Source organism: Carassius carassius, chromosome 35, assembly GCF_963082965.1.
Source record: "Carassius carassius chromosome 35, fCarCar2.1, whole genome shotgun sequence".
NCBI lineage: Eukaryota > Metazoa > Chordata > Actinopteri > Cypriniformes > Cyprinidae > Carassius > Carassius carassius.
Genome location: NC_081789.1, coordinates 28,717,313 through 28,734,305, shown reverse-complemented (window position 1 = coordinate 28,734,305; position 16,993 = coordinate 28,717,313). Strand labels below are relative to the sequence as shown.

At 38.8% G+C, this 16,993-nt stretch overlaps 2 protein-coding genes and 1 pseudogene across 15 annotated transcripts in view; all 3 read left to right on the top strand.

Annotated features, from left to right (window-relative positions):
* LOC132116488 (inositol hexakisphosphate and diphosphoinositol-pentakisphosphate kinase 2-like) overlaps positions 1–3,716 on the top strand; it is a 33,875-nt gene extending 30,159 nt beyond the window's left edge. For all 12 annotated transcript variants that reach the window (XM_059525368.1, XM_059525365.1, XM_059525363.1 and 9 more), the window contains 3 exons: positions 1,537–1,680; positions 1,780–1,893; positions 2,757–3,716. In XM_059525368.1, coding sequence (XP_059381351.1) covers positions 1,537–1,680; positions 1,780–1,893; positions 2,757–3,013 — 515 coding nt within the window. In that variant the 3' untranslated portion in view covers positions 3,014–3,716. The remainder of the gene's footprint in view (positions 1–1,536; positions 1,681–1,779; positions 1,894–2,756) is intronic.
* A 2,607-nt stretch (positions 3,717–6,323) lies between these two features.
* On the top strand, positions 6,324–8,562 carry LOC132115800 (zinc finger BED domain-containing protein 4-like; annotated as a pseudogene).
* Positions 8,563–11,671: 3,109 nt separating this feature from the next.
* Positions 11,672–14,662, top strand: LOC132115799 (macrophage immunometabolism regulator). 3 transcript variants are annotated; one of them, XM_059524202.1, is made up of 2 exons: positions 11,672–11,805; positions 13,894–14,662. In XM_059524202.1, the coding sequence occupies exon 2, from the start codon at positions 13,897–13,899 to the stop codon at positions 14,527–14,529; it is 633 nt and encodes a 210-aa protein (XP_059380185.1). In that variant the 5' UTR covers positions 11,672–11,805; positions 13,894–13,896; the 3' UTR covers positions 14,530–14,662. The 3 variants fall into 3 exon arrangements, with proteins under 3 accessions (XP_059380185.1, XP_059380184.1, XP_059380186.1); XM_059524201.1 differs by having other exon boundaries at positions 11,672–11,826; XM_059524203.1 differs by lacking the exon at positions 11,672–11,805 and adding an exon at positions 11,868–11,971.
* The last annotated feature ends 2,331 nt before the right edge of the window (positions 14,663–16,993 follow it).

The following is a 16,993-nucleotide window of genomic DNA, read 5'->3' as shown; positions in this document are numbered from 1 at the left end:
ACATCTAACATTATGTTTTTGGAAGTTTAGAAAATTGCCCATTTTTAGCATACCATTTTTATTGTTTGTTTGTTTGTTTGTTTGTTTTTCTTTTAATCTGCTTTTCTAAATGGGTCAGTGTTTTCCAGTATGTTCAGTGGTAAGTGTTAATCATACTTAATATACTCCTTCTATCCTGTCTAATTAGTGTTTATGTTTTGTAGTAAGTATTTAGATCAAGTCTTTATACCCTATTTTCGACCCTTACCAAAAAAAAAACTAATTCTAATTCATTTTTAACTTTATCTATCCACAAGAAAATTATCTTATATGTTAATTGTACATTTTTGGTTTATTCCTTACATTTGCAGAAGGAAAAGTAACACATGCTTGTTTGTATTTTTAATGAACAGTATTTTATTTTTTAAATAATTACTGGGACAATCTTATCTTCACATTTTAGACCTAAGATTCTAAGTAGATCACCAAATCTAATAATCTGAATATTGCCTAATATTTGTTGCCTTACATTGTTGTGCTATTAGCTCCTTCACTTATTCACTTCTTAAGATGCCTCTTCTTTTCTTGTTAATAGGTAATGTGTTTTTAACAACATTTCACAATAATGAGTTCACAATAAATCCACACTTATCATTGCATATTCTGCATGGACTGTTGCTTAGCAACCGTTGACAGGGTTAGAGACTAATGAACTGAAGAATTCAGAAGAATTGGTTCTTTTGATTTTTAATTTTGATATGAAGTTTATAAACTGTAGCTAATACATTAACAGACTCCACACGAATAGTGAGTTCTCCATTCATTGTCTCTGTAATTAACACAATTATTATTGTTTAATAAGCAATGATAATGAATGAAGAATTCACTTGCATTGTCTATTAATGTTTATAAACTATGCATTAACTATAAACTAATAGTTTCTTAATGATTTGTAAGTACTTGATTAGTGTATACTTATTATAAAGTGTTACCGATAAATGTAACCATTAATGACTGTTGGTGTCTTTTATATTATATAACTGTTGCTGGTGTGTATTAATACAATAAACCAAAAAGACACTGTGTGTTACAGTGGAATAATCACTGTAATGCATGGCCTTTCATTGCTTATTGCTTTTATTAGAAAGACTCCTGAAGATTATATTCAGACATTTTCTGCCGAATTTCATGATGTGAATAAACCAAATCATAATCATGTTGTTTCACTAGTTTCATCTGAGAAATGTACAAAAATAAAATTGTACAAGGTAGGTTGATTATCATTTCTGCTTCATAATTTCATCTTGGCCAATGTTTTTGGTAGACTGAAGGTATTGTGAGCTGTTCTTTGTGTGACCCGTCTGCCTCCATCCTGCCCACCTCAAACTCACATTTGACCATGTTGTTGCTTGTCACTTTAAGAGGAAATGGAACGACATGTTTCTGTCATGTGTCCAAGATCTCTAGTTATAGCTCAAGCTATATGATTATCCTGGCTGAAGATGTTGTATAGGCTTTTTTTTTCAGATTCTGATATTCTGCTATATTTCATTGAAGGTTTTGAGTTGTACTCCATGGTTCCTTCAATCTGTCCCTTGGAGACCCTCCATAATTCCCTGTCTCTCAAACAAGTGGATGATTTCCTCGCCTCCATAGCCATATCCCAGGATCCAGTACTGGAAATATCAGCTTCCTCCCCAGGTACTGTCTAGACATCATGTTCTGACTGCCATTGTATAATATGTGGTTTACTGTACACTTGTCTTAGCTGTTTTCTATTTGTTTCATTTGTTCTCTCAGCTGTGCCCAACAAGAAGGCTCCTTTGAACACTTATACTCCAGCAAAAGTTTTGCCTTGTCCATTCACCAAGTCTCTTGGCAAGAAGACGTGCTCATCAGAGAAGAGTGCATCAGGCATGTTGCATTAAATGCATATATTGATGGTGAAATATTCTTCTTTTTCTTCTTCTTGCAGCCCATAGAACTGCTTGTGGGAAATTTATGAAATTTGGCGCACAGATAGAGGACAGTCTCTTTATTATTCACAGCTAGTTTTGAGTCTCTTAGCCAAACTTTTTAGTGTCATGAAAAGGTTAAATATGTACTCATGTTTATGCTACTTTTGAACTGTAAGGGCTAGAAACAAAATTATTTTTTTGTGTACCTTTTTTATTTATGTACCAGATGCCAAGATTTTCCGCAGTATTGCATTTTCTGAATTATTTACTTTTCCTCACTCGTCCTAGATGGTCTATCTTATTTTCACCAAAATTGGTGATCAAGTCAAATTCATATTCAGTGCTGGAAAAAAGTGTTTTCAAAAGCTTTTCAATTGAACAAACCCTTCTTGTAAATCATGTTCATGAATTTCTCACAAAAATGGACGAGGTTATTTTTTCAAAACGCTTTAGCGGATTCTGACCAAATTTGGTATGTGTTATACCAAGCATGACCTGAGGGCATGTGAATAGTTTCAACACAGCGCCACCTTAATGTCATCTTAAAAACTGAGATTTATTTTACAAACTTCTAAACAGTTTGACCAACAGTTTAGTCTCGTTAGATTTGGAGCAGCATACCAAATCAAATGATGTTCGATTTTTCCTATGTCAGTTGGCTGAATGAATATTATCCAGTAATCACAAACAACAAGAAAGTCCATAGTAAGAAGTCGTGCAAAATCATTGTTCAAAAGGTGTGGGAAGCACATGATATACTTGTCACAATCCAGTCTGTGCTTTTCTGTTTGTTTACTCAGTGTATTTTTCCCCCTTTAGATCATGATGATTTTCCAGCCAGAAAACCCAGAGCAGTTTCGGCAGATGTTTCAGAGCATGGTGAAAGCAAAACCTCACAACCAAGCTCAGAGACCAAGCAGCCCAATCCTGCTTCCAACACTTCCATCCTTCTGCCACCTCAATCTCATGACCCTGCTGTTAAAACCCAACAACAATCCAGTGGCACAGCAACACATGAAACCCCTGCTCTAGAAAACAAGAGCGCTTCAAAAACTGTGTCCGCCTTTTACACATGACATCCATCTGCAAACTCCCAACCAGGGCACAACCAAAAACACGGCTATCAAAGCACACATGCCAAGCTCATGGACAAATGATGCATATGTCAACTGGACCCAATAACCAAAACTCAGAGAGCATGTTACAGGCCTCACCTCATTACTTTTAGTGACAAGAATTTGTCATAGTTCGCTGTACCTTTCTTTGCATTTAAAGGAACATCTCACTGAATGTTTGATACCAAAACACAGTCCACCAAAATATATCACGTTATTGTAATTACAACCATATCATAGGCTTATTTAGCTTTTCCGTTCACCTTGAATGGTTCAGAAGAATGTGTTACATTTATCTTGTACATTTGAATGTTGAAATGTAAAAGCTCACATAGAATTTACTTGTCATAGTATGACATATTGCTGCAGCTGGTTTTAATTCTTTTGGAATATTTAATGAATGCAGCACTTTCTGGGGCCTCATCAAACAAGGTCCAAAGTGATATTTTTTGTTTAGAAACATTTTTGATTCATATAATTGATTACAATCAGATTAGGCACTTCTTTCCCTCCACTGCAACTGACATCTGCTTTATGTTAATAATTACTTTTTCATCAAACTGAAATTAGATACAAATTATGTGTAAATTGGGAATGAACTTTGGTATTTATAAGTTCTTGAAAAATAAACAATTTAGTCCAAACTATATGGTGCATTAGAAAACTGGAAATGGTTGAATAGTTCTTCAGTAGCCACTTCTTCAAATCTCTGGCCCCAAGGTATTTTGTGTTCTAATCTAGTTGCATAATTGTATAGTACCCAATCCTGTCAAATTTTGGTTCTGGAGGTCCACTTTTCTGCAGAGTTTAGCCCCAAACTTCTCCAACACACCGGCCTGTAACTTTGTAGTGATCTTCCTGAAGACCTTGATTAGATGAATTTGATCAGGGTTAAAGCTAAACTCTGCAAGGAATATTGTCCTGCAGGAACAGGTTTGGGAAGCATTGGATCAGACATCACTAGTGTTTAGGGCCGCATTTACATTGCCGATCTTGATGCCCAATTCCAACCAGCTTACATCTTCTTTTAAAAGCAGAGTCAAGTCAACTTTATTTATATAGTGCTTTATACAATACTGATTGTGTCAAATCATCTTTACTGTGTTAAACAGGAAAATAATGTTTCAATAAAGTAAATAAATTAAATTCTGCTCAAAAAAAAAATAAAAAAGAGGACAATAGTTAACAGTCGATTTTCCAGTTAAAGTCAGTTCATTGTTGATTAAGTTCAGTTTAATAATTGTGGAAGTTCATCAATTATGGAATGAGTTCAATGTACCCTTTTCACAAGACTGTGATGATGCGTCATCAGCTTTGTAAATCCTCCATAAAATGTTTGTTTAAATAGTTTTTAATGCATGTACATTTCTAACACTATACTGTACTTTGTAATAGATTTCCTGTGCATCAAATTACAAAAAGCTAGTTAAAGCTAATGTGAGGGTGTTTATAATACAGCGTTTATGGGAGCGACTGTATATTTGATTTGTTCTCTCTACTGACTGACTGTCTCTGGGGCTCATCTAGTTGGTATGGTCTCCGCTGACATTCATGACTGTAGAGGTCATCTCTAGGAGCTGATCCTCCATCTGGGCTGGATACAGACTGGATCCGTAAGACTACGGTGACCTCAGAATAAGAATGAAACGACTTAGCTGTCCGCTTTCTTAAGGGGTCCAGGAGGCTGAACTCGCCTTGCCCCTTTAACGTCCCTAAATGGGATCTGCCTACTTTTCTTGGAGCTCTTAAGAGCCCTCCCTTTTGAGCCTCTACAATCAACCGACCTTCGGCTCCTGTCACTGAAAACTGCTCTGCTACTGGCTTTAGCATCAGTCAAGCATCGTCCTGGAGCGAAGGCATGGTTAAATACTTAAAGTGCTCTCCATTTCATTCAGAGCACAGGTCATTAAACTGTCTTTGCTTCCTCCCTTGGAGAAAGACCAGGAGTTGTATCTACACTGAGAGTTTAAATTGAGCACTCCGCCCCATTCAGGCAGCCAGAACAGTTCTTTATTTGCTTCGGTGGCTGCACCAAAGGTCATCCAGTTATGAAGCAGACTTAGAGTGGATAGTTGACGCTATTAGGCTGGCATACTCTTTCTTGGGCCAACAATGCACCATTAGAGTACGAGCCCACTCCACCAGAGGTGTGGCCACTTCGTGGGCTTGGTCTAGTGGTGTGTCTATCGCAGAAGTCTGTGCTGTAGCCGGCTGGGCCTCGCCATCCACATTTGCCAGGTTTTACAACCTGGACATCCCTGCCTTATAGGCTAGGGTCCTTTCAGCATATTTGCATTAGAGCCCGACCGATATATCGGCCGGCCGATATTATCGGCCGATATGAGCTAATTGCATTTAAATCGGCATCGGCGTTTATAACGGCCGATGAAACATGAGAAACAGAGTCTCTTGCTTCACTCGTGTTATGAGTGTTGCATAGTTTGCCCACCAGAGGGAGCTCTGCAACTCCCCAGTTGACAACAGCGCCAGAAATCCACTACAGAAGAAAAACCGCTATCAGCCGAGCCACAGGAGGTTTACTCTTTTGACGGTGAGTCTGTCGTTCGTCATGTGAAATGATTGTAGATTTAGTTCATGCACTGTATATAAAAACGGTGTGGTGGTTCTAGCTAACGGTCCTATCATTATAACTTCTAAATATTCTGTAACATTATCACTTACAGCCGCTAATGCATTGCTATATTAGATTAGCCACAAAGCTAATGCCATGTTTATCAGTGGAAGAACGCGAACGTTAATAAGAGGTCAAACTATAACGTTAGCGTTTAACTTATTCTACCTTATTCTATTTCCCACATAATGACCGCGTAACTGCGGCAGGGGGGCGCGTGTAGTCAATGACTAGAAGTTATGTACAGCGTGCCTCGAAAAAACAACAACTGTTATGCTATTCTAATGCTAATATAGCTTCCTTTTTTAGCAGGCCCCTTAAATGCTTGCTATTAACTTGTTTGAAGGTGGTTCTTCTCAAAATTAACGGCGGTGTGTTCATGACACTAACAATTCAACTTCGAATTGATTCCGTAATCTTCCGGTAACAGTAGGCTAACTTTACGTTCGCCAGCGCATTACAATGTTTTGATTCAGACTGCACAAAGAGAAGAGGAGAAGATATACGGGTCCGTTGTGAATGTGTCTGTGAGAGCAAATATAGTGTAGTTACAGTAACTACAGTAGGTGTGGCAGAAATGATTAAACCAGAGATGACATGTAAATAAATGTGAGCTGAACAAGCGCTTTTTTTTTTCTTCTTTTTTACAGATTGTTTCAAAACAGCTTAACAGACATAACAGGAAAATATTGTAATAATATAGTTAAATATAAGTAGGTAATACCTATTGCTTGACAAAAATATATATATATATATATATTTCTCATTTTTGCCTATGTAGGAGATCCCTGTTTATTATTATTATAATTCTAATGATGACATGAGTAATGATACATGGTGATATTATTAATACACATGCTTATTCTTTCTCTGTCTCTCTTTCTGCCTACAGATGGCTGAAAAAGGTGAACGCTTTAGCAGCAAAGTGTGGGACTACTTCTCCAAAGATTCCTCTAATGCAGTGTTCTGCAATATATGTGCAGCTAATGTAAGCCAGGGGTCTAGCAAAGCGAAGCAGAAAAACACTTCCAATTTGTGGACTCATCTGAAAACCAAACACAGTGAGCAATATAAAGAGGCACAGCAGCAGAGTGAGGTACAAAAAACTCTTTCTGTTAGAACACAGCAGCCTACCCTGCCACAAGCATTTGATAAGGTACTCAAATGGGGTCCATCAGATCCAAGGGCAAAAAACCTGGACAAAAAAGTAATGGAGATGATAGCGACAGACATCCAAGCTTTTTCTGTGGTGGAAGGTGTGGGGTTTAGAAGGCTGCTGGCTGCTGCAGAGCCTAGGTACACCCTGAAGACAGAAAAGTTTTATCGCACAGAAAAATTGCATCATGTGCATGCAAAAGTGGTGATCAAGATAAAGGTGCTTTTGGCTGTTGAAAATGCAAAGCATATTGCATTTACAACAGATTGTTGGTCAGGGTCCACTGAGTCGCTAATGAGCTTGACTGCTCACTTCATCGATGAAGAATGGAACAGGGTGCAAGTTGTCCTAAATGTGAAAGCCATGAGTGGATCTCACACCGGTGAGAACATTGGACAGTTGTTTTTAGACATGCTTACCGAGTGGGATATAGACAGTGAACGTGTGCTGCTGGTGCTCAGGGACAGTGGAGCCAATGTTGTTAAGGGGATGAGGTTGGTGGATATGCCTGACCTCAGCTGCAGTGCTCACACCCTCCAGCTTGTTGTGAATGATGGCCTCCAGGCCCAGAGAGCTGTAGGTGACATCCTGGCCAAACTGAAGAGGTGTGCAACCCATTTTGGTCATTCAGTCCCTGCCAAGCAGAGGCTTGAACAAATTCAGAAGGATGTTGGTCTACCTGAACACCGCATTCTCCAGGCATGCCCAACCAGATGGAATTCTACATTGCATATGCTCCAAAGGATGCAGGAGCAAAAGAGAGCACTGACAGTCTACTCTGGGAACTTTGGACATTTTACATGTCCAAGTGTGGAGGAGTGGGACCTGGTCGAAAAGCTGATCAACACACTGAAACCAATTGAGGAAATTACTCTAGAAGTGAGTAAGTCTGATGCATCTGCATCATGCATCATCCCCACCATTGAGGTTTTGAAAAGATATCTGGAGACTCAGGGTCCTGAAACTAAAGGAATTCAGACTTTGAGGAAGGTCATGCTCGACAGCTTAACCAGAAGGTTTTCCAAGATTGCAGAGTCCAAAGAAGCAGTGCTGGCCTGTGTGCTGGATCCTCGTTACAAACAGCGTCCCCTCTCTGACAGCACAACCAAGAAGGCCAAAACCTGGCTTGAAGAAGAGGCGGACAAACAACATCAAGCAAGCTCAGCAGCCACTCATTAGGATGCCGAGGGATATTCAAAGAAACCTAGGACGGAGAAGTCCCTAGACCAGAAGCAGAGTGTGCTTGACCATCTCTACGAGGACATGTTGCAGAGCCAGCAAACAGTGACAGGGGTGTCTGAGAGTCTGAACGAGGAGCTGGATCGGTATCTTCAAGAGCCCGTTCTTGATCGCAAAACAGGTTTCACTATTTATTTTTCAGTGATATCAAATTAAGTTATGCTTTTGTATATTAAGAATATAACATTTGTATTTGTCATCATCATCATCAGGTGACCCCCTGCAGTGGTGGAGGCAAAACGCTGGCCGCTTCCAGACTCTGGCTCCATTGGCCAGGAGGTTTCTCACTCCTCCACCTTCATCTGTCCCTAGTGAGAGGGTATTCAGCACTGTGGGGGCCATCTATCAAGATAGGAGGAGCTCTCTAACAGGTTCCAAGGCAGAGATGTTGTGCTTCCTGTACTACAACCTACCACTTCTCAACTGGCAGTACTAAGGACTGAGCACCCTGTTCAAGACATTTTTCAAAACACCGTTCAAATATTAAAGTTCAGAGCAAGACAAAGTAAAATTCTGAAGTATAATTTGTAAAAAGTTCTGAAGGAGGAAAACCTCTTGCCTGTGTGTTGTATATATTGAGAACATTCTACATTGTTTAAATTATATTTTGGTATTATTTATTTATTTTATATTTATTTATTTTATATGTAGCTATACATTTAACTTATTTTAATTTTATTTTTTTCAATTCATTGACATGGTTTTGTGGAATATTGAATTTGGTATAGCTCTTTTACTTTAACTTTAGTATTATAATTTATTTAAAGTAAACACACAGACTGTTAAAACCAGCTTCAACTGGAAGTAAGTAAAACTGTTAAATGTTTAAAACTGTTTTTTGATCATTAAAAAATATATACTTTTGATGTGCAATTGTTTAGTCATTGAGACTGTAATCTAAGGTTTTTTTTTAACATAATCCCTTCTGGAAAATGGTTTATACAGCCCACATACATAGAACAGGCAGATATTTTGCTATTGAATGTTGTGTAAGTGTAGTTTATAGGAAATGGGTCTAATATCCAGTTTATTTTCAAAATCAAAATATCGGCTTATAAATCGGCTCTTTTCGAGTTAATATCGGCATCGGTCCCCAAAAATCCATATCGGTCGGGCTCTAATTTGCATGCACCTGCCAGAGGGTGGGACTAGCTCTGAGTGACTAGCTTCGAGTTGCATTCGGCTGTGACGTGCTAATTAGCACATGACGTCATCTAGTTCATTTTGTCCCTTGGGTGCTTAAGGAAAGTACATATATCAGTTGTTCCTCGGTGCACGGCGTAACACGACTCAGTGTCATTGCTTCAGTCGAAGTAACCTGAGGATCCTATGCCACAATGCCTGCTGATACAGCCAGATGGCCCCACCCATATTGGCCAGCTCTGGCGAGCTTCGAGGCCATAAGGCTCGTGCAGCTCCGCTGACTCGCCATTGGTTTGTTTTTATCTCACTTCTCGATCCAATGGTTGTGCAGTTACACAGCGTTATTAAAGTCAACATGAAATCAAAATTGAAAATTCTTATTCTTTAATGGAATACTGTAGTGTTTACAAAAAAAAAATAAATTTATTAATGTGTCCTCATAATCTTTAATCAAAAACCTTTAACCTCCCCTCCCCCTAAGAATACTCATCTTCTCTTCTGGTCACGAGCTATAGCTATATTTATTTTTTTTTGGAACTATTCTTTTTAAGCTTGTTTCATTTTATTTTAAACCGTTTTAAGTCTTCTTGTAGCGCGCTTTGGAAAGTTGCTGAGTCCCCCAGTGGGCCCCTGGCACTGTTGGAGAAGCACTGTTTTTTTTTATTTTTTTTTTTTATTCAGTATTAACAATACAATACAACAACATCTGTTTATGCCAAGGTTGATACACAAATACACTACTAAAACAGTCATACAAAACAAACAATAAACACAAAATAAAATAAACAAAAAACGAGACCAAATTACATAAAAGGATCAAATTAAACATATTTAGAAAGTACAAGATCGGTCTTAATAGCCTTTCTATTTTTAAGACCTCTTACAGTGGTGTGATATTGTTTTAGCTCTGCTAAAAGGTGTTCAAAATTTGGTTTGGACTCTGCCCATTTCTTCTTATGAATATGGAATTTTCCTAAGACTAAAAACAATTGGACAAAAAAAGAAAAATCCTTATCTGTTCCACCATCTTCAAAGTAAATAAACACATCTTTCCCCCTCAATGTTAAAGTTTGTCCAGTTTTACGTCTTATATAGTTTTCAACATCTCTCCAAAATATCTTACTATATATACAGTCATAAAACAGATGACAAATTGTTTCATCAAAATTACCACAAAAGGTACAGGAATATTCAATGTCAATTTTTAATCTCTCTAAAGTTTTCTTTGCTGGGTATATTCTATGTACAATTTTATAAGACACCTCCTTTATTTTATTATTTAAGAGGAATTTGTCCCCAATTAACCACATTCTTTCCCATTTGATTTCTTCAAACTGAGAAGCCCAAAAGGATCTTGCTGCAGGAAGTGTTTTAGTGTGCATTAGATTCCTAATGTATTTGTTTGGGCATTTTTTGGTAGTGATGTCAATGTCGCCAAGGAAAATTTCTTGTGTAGTCAAATAACTGCCACTTACAACAGTTGAGTTATATTTTAAGATCTGAATGATATTTCTTGGCACAGCATCAAAAACGATAGCATACTCCTTAGGGGAGACAGGAAATTTTGCTTTTGAAAGAAACTCGTCATATGTTAGTAATTGTCCTTCTGTGTTCATGAGTTGTTCAACTAAAAGAATGTTGTTATCTACCCATCTTTGGTAATATATAGATTTATTTTTATATTGAATATTCCTGTTGTTCCAAATATAACAGTTCGTGGGAGAAAAATTGTGTTTGTAGACCATTTTCCAGGCTAACAGGGCATGCTTGTGAAAGTTGGCCAACTTCACAGGTAACTTCTCAATTTTAAAGTCACATTTCAACAAGAAGTTTAATCCTCCCAGTGAATCAAAAATCTGTTTGGGAAAGGTGTTCCAAATGCTCTTTGCTTCCTTAATTAAATTACTTAACCATCTCACCAAAAAGGAATTACTTAAGGTTTCAAAAGTCAACACTTCAAGACCACCATCTTTCCTTAAATTACATAAAATATCTTTACGTAAATAATGGGATCTATTCCTCCAAATGAAATTAAATAAGATCTTATCAAGTTTTTTTATATACACTAGCTGGCATTCCCATGGATAAAGATAGATAGACGGCACGTGATATCCCTTCTGCCTTAGACAATAGAACTCTACCATTCAGTGACAAGTCCCTCATCAACCATATATTAAATCTTTTCCTTATTTTCTCTACTATGGGGTCAAAATTGAGATTACAACGCCTTTTTTCATTTTTATCAATGATAACTCCCAAGTATGTTATTGTATTTTTAACAGGAATACCACTTATGACTGATAAGTCACATTCCTTTAGTGACAACAAGGCAGATTTATTTAGATTCATTCTTAAACCCGAGACTTCGGAGAATTTTGTGATAGAATCAATTGCTTTGATAACCTCGTGCTTATAGGAGAAGCACTGCTTTATATAAGAGCATTTGAGCCTTGTGACGTCACGTGACTGAATCCTGAAGCCTCAGCGGCTCGCGTCACGTGACTGGTATCGACAGCAGACGCTGGGAGCTGCTCTGCTCTTCTCCTCTGACAGGGATCTCGTCTGTGCTTCTCTCAAGCCCAGGTGTGCAGTCTCTCTGAACAGGTTTGGTTTTACTCTCTTGTCTTCATCGCATCTCTCCGCCGCTCGGTCTCTCAGCAGTGTGCACGCCGCGGTTGTGAGGTTAAATCCCGTGCCGCTGGGGGAAATCACGAAATGGTGGCAGTGGCACAGCCCAGAATAAGCCCAGGTTGTGTGTTTTAGTGTATGTGTGTCCTGTGACTCGTCTTTGACGACGCAGCTGCTGATAAACGCGTGTGTGTGGGACAGACAGACTGATGTCGAGCATCAGCTGGAGAAGAAACGGGATCAAACTGGCTGAATCCTCACAATGATGCTCTATTATCATTATTATTCATGCTCAGTCACAATGTCCGGTGTGTTAAACTGCGCATTTGATTTCTGCTGAAATGCTAGGGATCTTGTTTGATTTACAGTAAAGCACTGGCCTGGTTTCTCGGGGTTTATCCTTCATAATGTCTGGCATGAAACGCATCTCTGTATGGACACTGATTACATCCAGCACTATACTGTCCAAAATTACACACAGATTTGTACAAACTGGCGCTCCAAACAGTCTTGCAGAAGGTTTTTGTTTTATTCTAATGGTTTGATCTTGATTACAGCACTTGACTACTATTCAGTTTTCATTTTAAACGTGCAAATGATTGTGTGATTCATATGTTAATGTACCGGTACTGATTATTAATACGTGTGTAAAACATGATCTTAAATTTGGCTTGTTTGTTTGTTCATTCAAACCAAATAAAAATAGGACATTACATTATTAAGCCCACCCAAAGATGAATGATTTCTCATAATCACTCGTGTAGCTCAGTGGTGTATATCAGGAGCAATATGCATCGTTTCATGCCTTCTAAATGGTTTTCTTTCCTGTTATTTTATTAGTCAGAATGAGAGTCAGCATTTGAAATTCTCCTTCTGTGTTTTAACATTAAGATCCATTCTGCATGAAGTCCAGCTGACTGTCCTGGGCCTCTCTCGGCCGAATGTTGATTCATGCTCTTCTGAGTAGAGTATCTGACCTCAGAAATAATATCTGCCTTAACTGCATATCTAAAACATTATTTGCCAACTTTCCAGCTCCATATGATTTGTAATCTGTAGGGTTTTGTGCAGTTTGTTGCACAGCATCAATAGGAGCACATAAAATAAAAAAAAATTAGGGACATAATTTTTCCTTAAAGGGATGCAAGGAGAGATTTACAAGCAAAATTATTTAATGTATTTCATTAGAAATTCATTATTTATAAGCTTCCTGTAACAGGCAGCCCAGGCGGAAGATACAAGAGTTTACACTGAATTAAAATGCCAGATACTGTGTAACCAAAATATCAATAATAACCAATAAAATATAAACTTTATGCATAATGTGACTTTTAAGCCTGAAATACACTGGGACTCTTATTTTGGAATACCTATGCTTTACTATCGCCAGCTTCTCATTCAGAGACATGGAAGGAGATAAAATACACAACATATTGCAATATTAACACCATAAGGTAAACATTGTCATAATTCATAAACAGTAGATTATAAGCTGTTGCATGTAATAAATGTGTGGTATCCACTGGCACAAAAGCAACATGTATTTACTTGTAGTGCTCATATCCACTGATGTTTAATAATCATATTAGACAGATTCCTAGCAAAGATATTCGGGGATTCCTGTTTTTCCATCCTCAAATGTACGCGTTTTACAGTCTTAAGCATGTGCTCAGGTATCAGACTTATCAGCTGTGACGTCTGATCATATTTTCATTGAGTGCCGAGTCGCCACAGCACTGATGTCTGTGCTAGACGATGCTACGAATACAATATAGCTAAATCTAAAATCTGGAGGATCATTTGTATTGTGATTTTTAACTGGTCCAGCCACGGGCCTTGCTCTATGATAAACCACAAAGGCATTATAGACATAACAGTGTAAATTACAGTAAAAACTGCTTTTAAACGGTGTGTATTGTGAGAAGTAAATTCAACAAAGAATGTCCATTACGAAAATCAATGATGACTTAAAATTTTAGGTTTTATTTGTAACGTAATAAATGCAGTTTATTCCCCACATAACTCCCTGTGTGTTTCATCCAGGTCATGTCATTAAAGATGGAAATGGATGCCAGTGGGGTGTCCAGGGCACCCATCTCTGTTCTGCCTGCTGCTGAGGTCAAAGCCAGCCTGAAGCCAGAAGCCGATAAACCCCGGTGCTCCAGCACTCCCTGCTCCCCCATTAAAAGTACTGTCTCAGGATACCAGATCCTCCACATGAACTCCAACTATCTAGTGGGCTTCACCACCGGTGAGGAGCTTCTCAAATTAGCCCAGAAGTGGTCTAGCCCTGACAACAGCAACACAGAGGCCTTGCCCAGCCCCATCAAAAAGCCTGTGGATTTAAGCCTGCACCGAGCCTCGCGGATTTACAAAGCCAAAAGCCGCTACTACCAACCGTATGACATCCCAGCCATCAACGGACGCCGGAGGCGGCGCATGCCCAGCTCGGGCGACGGCTGCTTGAAGTCGATGGTGAGCGGGGAGCCCAGCAAGGCTTTACACGGGCCCCTGCCCCTCTGCCTGCTGAAGGGCAAGCGGGTGTACTCCAAGTCCCTGGACTACCTCAACCTGGACAAGATGAGCCTCAGGGAGCCGGCGGACACTGAAGTGCTGCAGTACCAGCTACAGCATCTCAATTTGAGGGGAGAACGCGTGTTTACCCGAAACAAGACATGAGTTCTCAGATACACACCATTCAGCGTCCACCTGCCTGCAGTTCATATAGGGCCTTGATTTCTACCACTCTGATTATAGGCACTTCACTACTAAAGCCCGAAGTATACTTCAGTTTTTACACATACGTGAGGGTCCACGTACAGTGCGTGGGGTGTACCGTATTTTCCGCACTATAAGGCGCACCGGATTACAAGGCGCAACTTCACTTAATGGCCTATTTTTTTTTTCATATATAGGGCGCACCAGATTATAAGGCGCATAGAATAGAAGATACTGCAGTCAGACGTTTGACGGGGTTTGCGTTATGCATCCACTAGATAGAGCTGTGCTAAAGGGAATGTCAACAATTTGAACTGTCGTTTTATGAGAAAATTAAAGGCTTTTAAATGCGCCTTATAGTGCGGGAAATACGGTAAATTCACTCACTGCATACTGTACACGCACAACCAGATTTTCATAACCGCACATGCACACTGACAAACTGTCAGCACTGGCCCGGGCCATGTTTCACAGTAACACACAAAACGAAAGAGTCAGAACCAACAGCAGGGACTGCAACAACAACAACAGACGGCCACATTCCCAAACGCTCGTGTGAGGGGGTTATGAGAGAGCCACAACTTTAGTTTAGAAGAACACAAAGACATTTTTCATCAGCTTCTGGAGAAAAACAGAGCAGGCACTGGACGAAGATTAAACTTTCTAGAGCGCACGTCTATCAAATGGAGTATACTGCGTTCGACTGTACACATCAACTAGCGTACACATATTAAAATGAAGTATACTTTGGGCTCAAGGCATCCCTAATCTGGTTTGTTACCCAGAGGTGTGATGAAGCACCGTCGGGTCCAGTTAGGGGAAACTAAAGGAGTAGTTCATTCAAACATACAAGTCATTCTCTACTTAACTCTCATGTTGTTCCTGACTGAAAACACCAGGAGAATTATTTTTAGAAACTTTTTATACAACGGCAGGAAATGGTGAGCACATGTGTCTCGTTTGCGGTATTCAAGATTTATTAAACAGGTTGAATTGGTGTGAGAGCGCTGTTATCCCATGAAGGAGTAGTTCTGCGGCTGATCTACTGACGATGTGCACATTACAGGACACAGACACAGCTCATTTCCATAATGAGCCACACAATCTATCAAGAGCAGCTCTAATTAGCAAGCATTGCAGCCATGTCAAGCACAAAATGGCTCAAGACATGCTTTTTTTGGGCATTAAATAATGACATAAATACCAGTGAACTGTCTACTTATCCTGTTTATTTAAATACTCTCCTCCTATAAATGTTTATGCTGTAATTTCAGCCATTAAAATAACTCGTCCACACCTTTCCTGGGTTTAGTCTTTTTTTTAGTGCCAGAAGAGAGTTTGCATTGGTGCAAACTGTTAGTAAATCTGTCCCAAAGTCTGCTAAAGCTATAGCTTTGTGTAGGGAACAGGCTGAAAATTATTACTGATGATCTGAAATTTAATTTGTGTTCCCTGAATAAAGACTTTGAATTCAGTCTTTCACACAAAACTATCAAGAGACTTGAATTAAATAAACGTGTGCACCGCATGTTTCAGTTTACACACAAGCAGCTCGCGGTCCAGTGTTTTCATCCATCAACTCCAGTCTTCTGCCAAAATCAGCTTTATGCATCGTCATGTGAGAGTGAAGACATGAATATTAATGTTGTCATTTTTCAGTTATTAAAATAAATATTTTTGGGGTAATATTTGTTTAATATAATCTTTTGAAGAATAATATAATGTATAATCATTCTAACAATATAACTTTACGGCTAAATTGTGCAGCCCTACAAACAAGAACAGCTTATGAACTGACTTTGTATGAAAAAGAACTGTATTAAGATACATTAAAAAAAAGAATCCCTTCTTTTCAGTTTGGAAAAACATGAGAGTGAGTAAATACTGACATGATTACTGTTCCTTCCTCCACTCAACACATCATCGTAGAAGGGTATGTTACATTCATAGTGACGTTTCTCAAGATTAGCAATAAATGGTGTGGCTTATTTGCGTAATTCCTTCTGAGTGTGAGTGTGTGCAAAACACTTAGACCTTTGGAAATGTTGTTGCTCCATTTAGTCTTATATTGTCCCTTTACCTCTGATCATACACTTGTGTTATTCTGCTATATAACTTTAGTAACTGGTGTCAGGTGAGCTTCTCGACTGTTACGCAATCTGGACGTTGTTTAAAACAGACTCTGATAGGCTTTGTGCAAGAGAGGCGTATCTCTGGAGCACCCAAACTAACATTAGCATAGAGAAACCATTGATGGCCTTTTCATTCTTTAATCAGTATTTAACAGGAGACTCGCCAGATCTTTTGAAATGACACTGAATGCTGTGTTGTAGTCTGTATGCTAATCAAGGTTGTTGTGAGATTTACTTTCTCCATTAATATGTCTCTTTTCCCCTTCACATTTCACGCAGTAGACAACACTGCT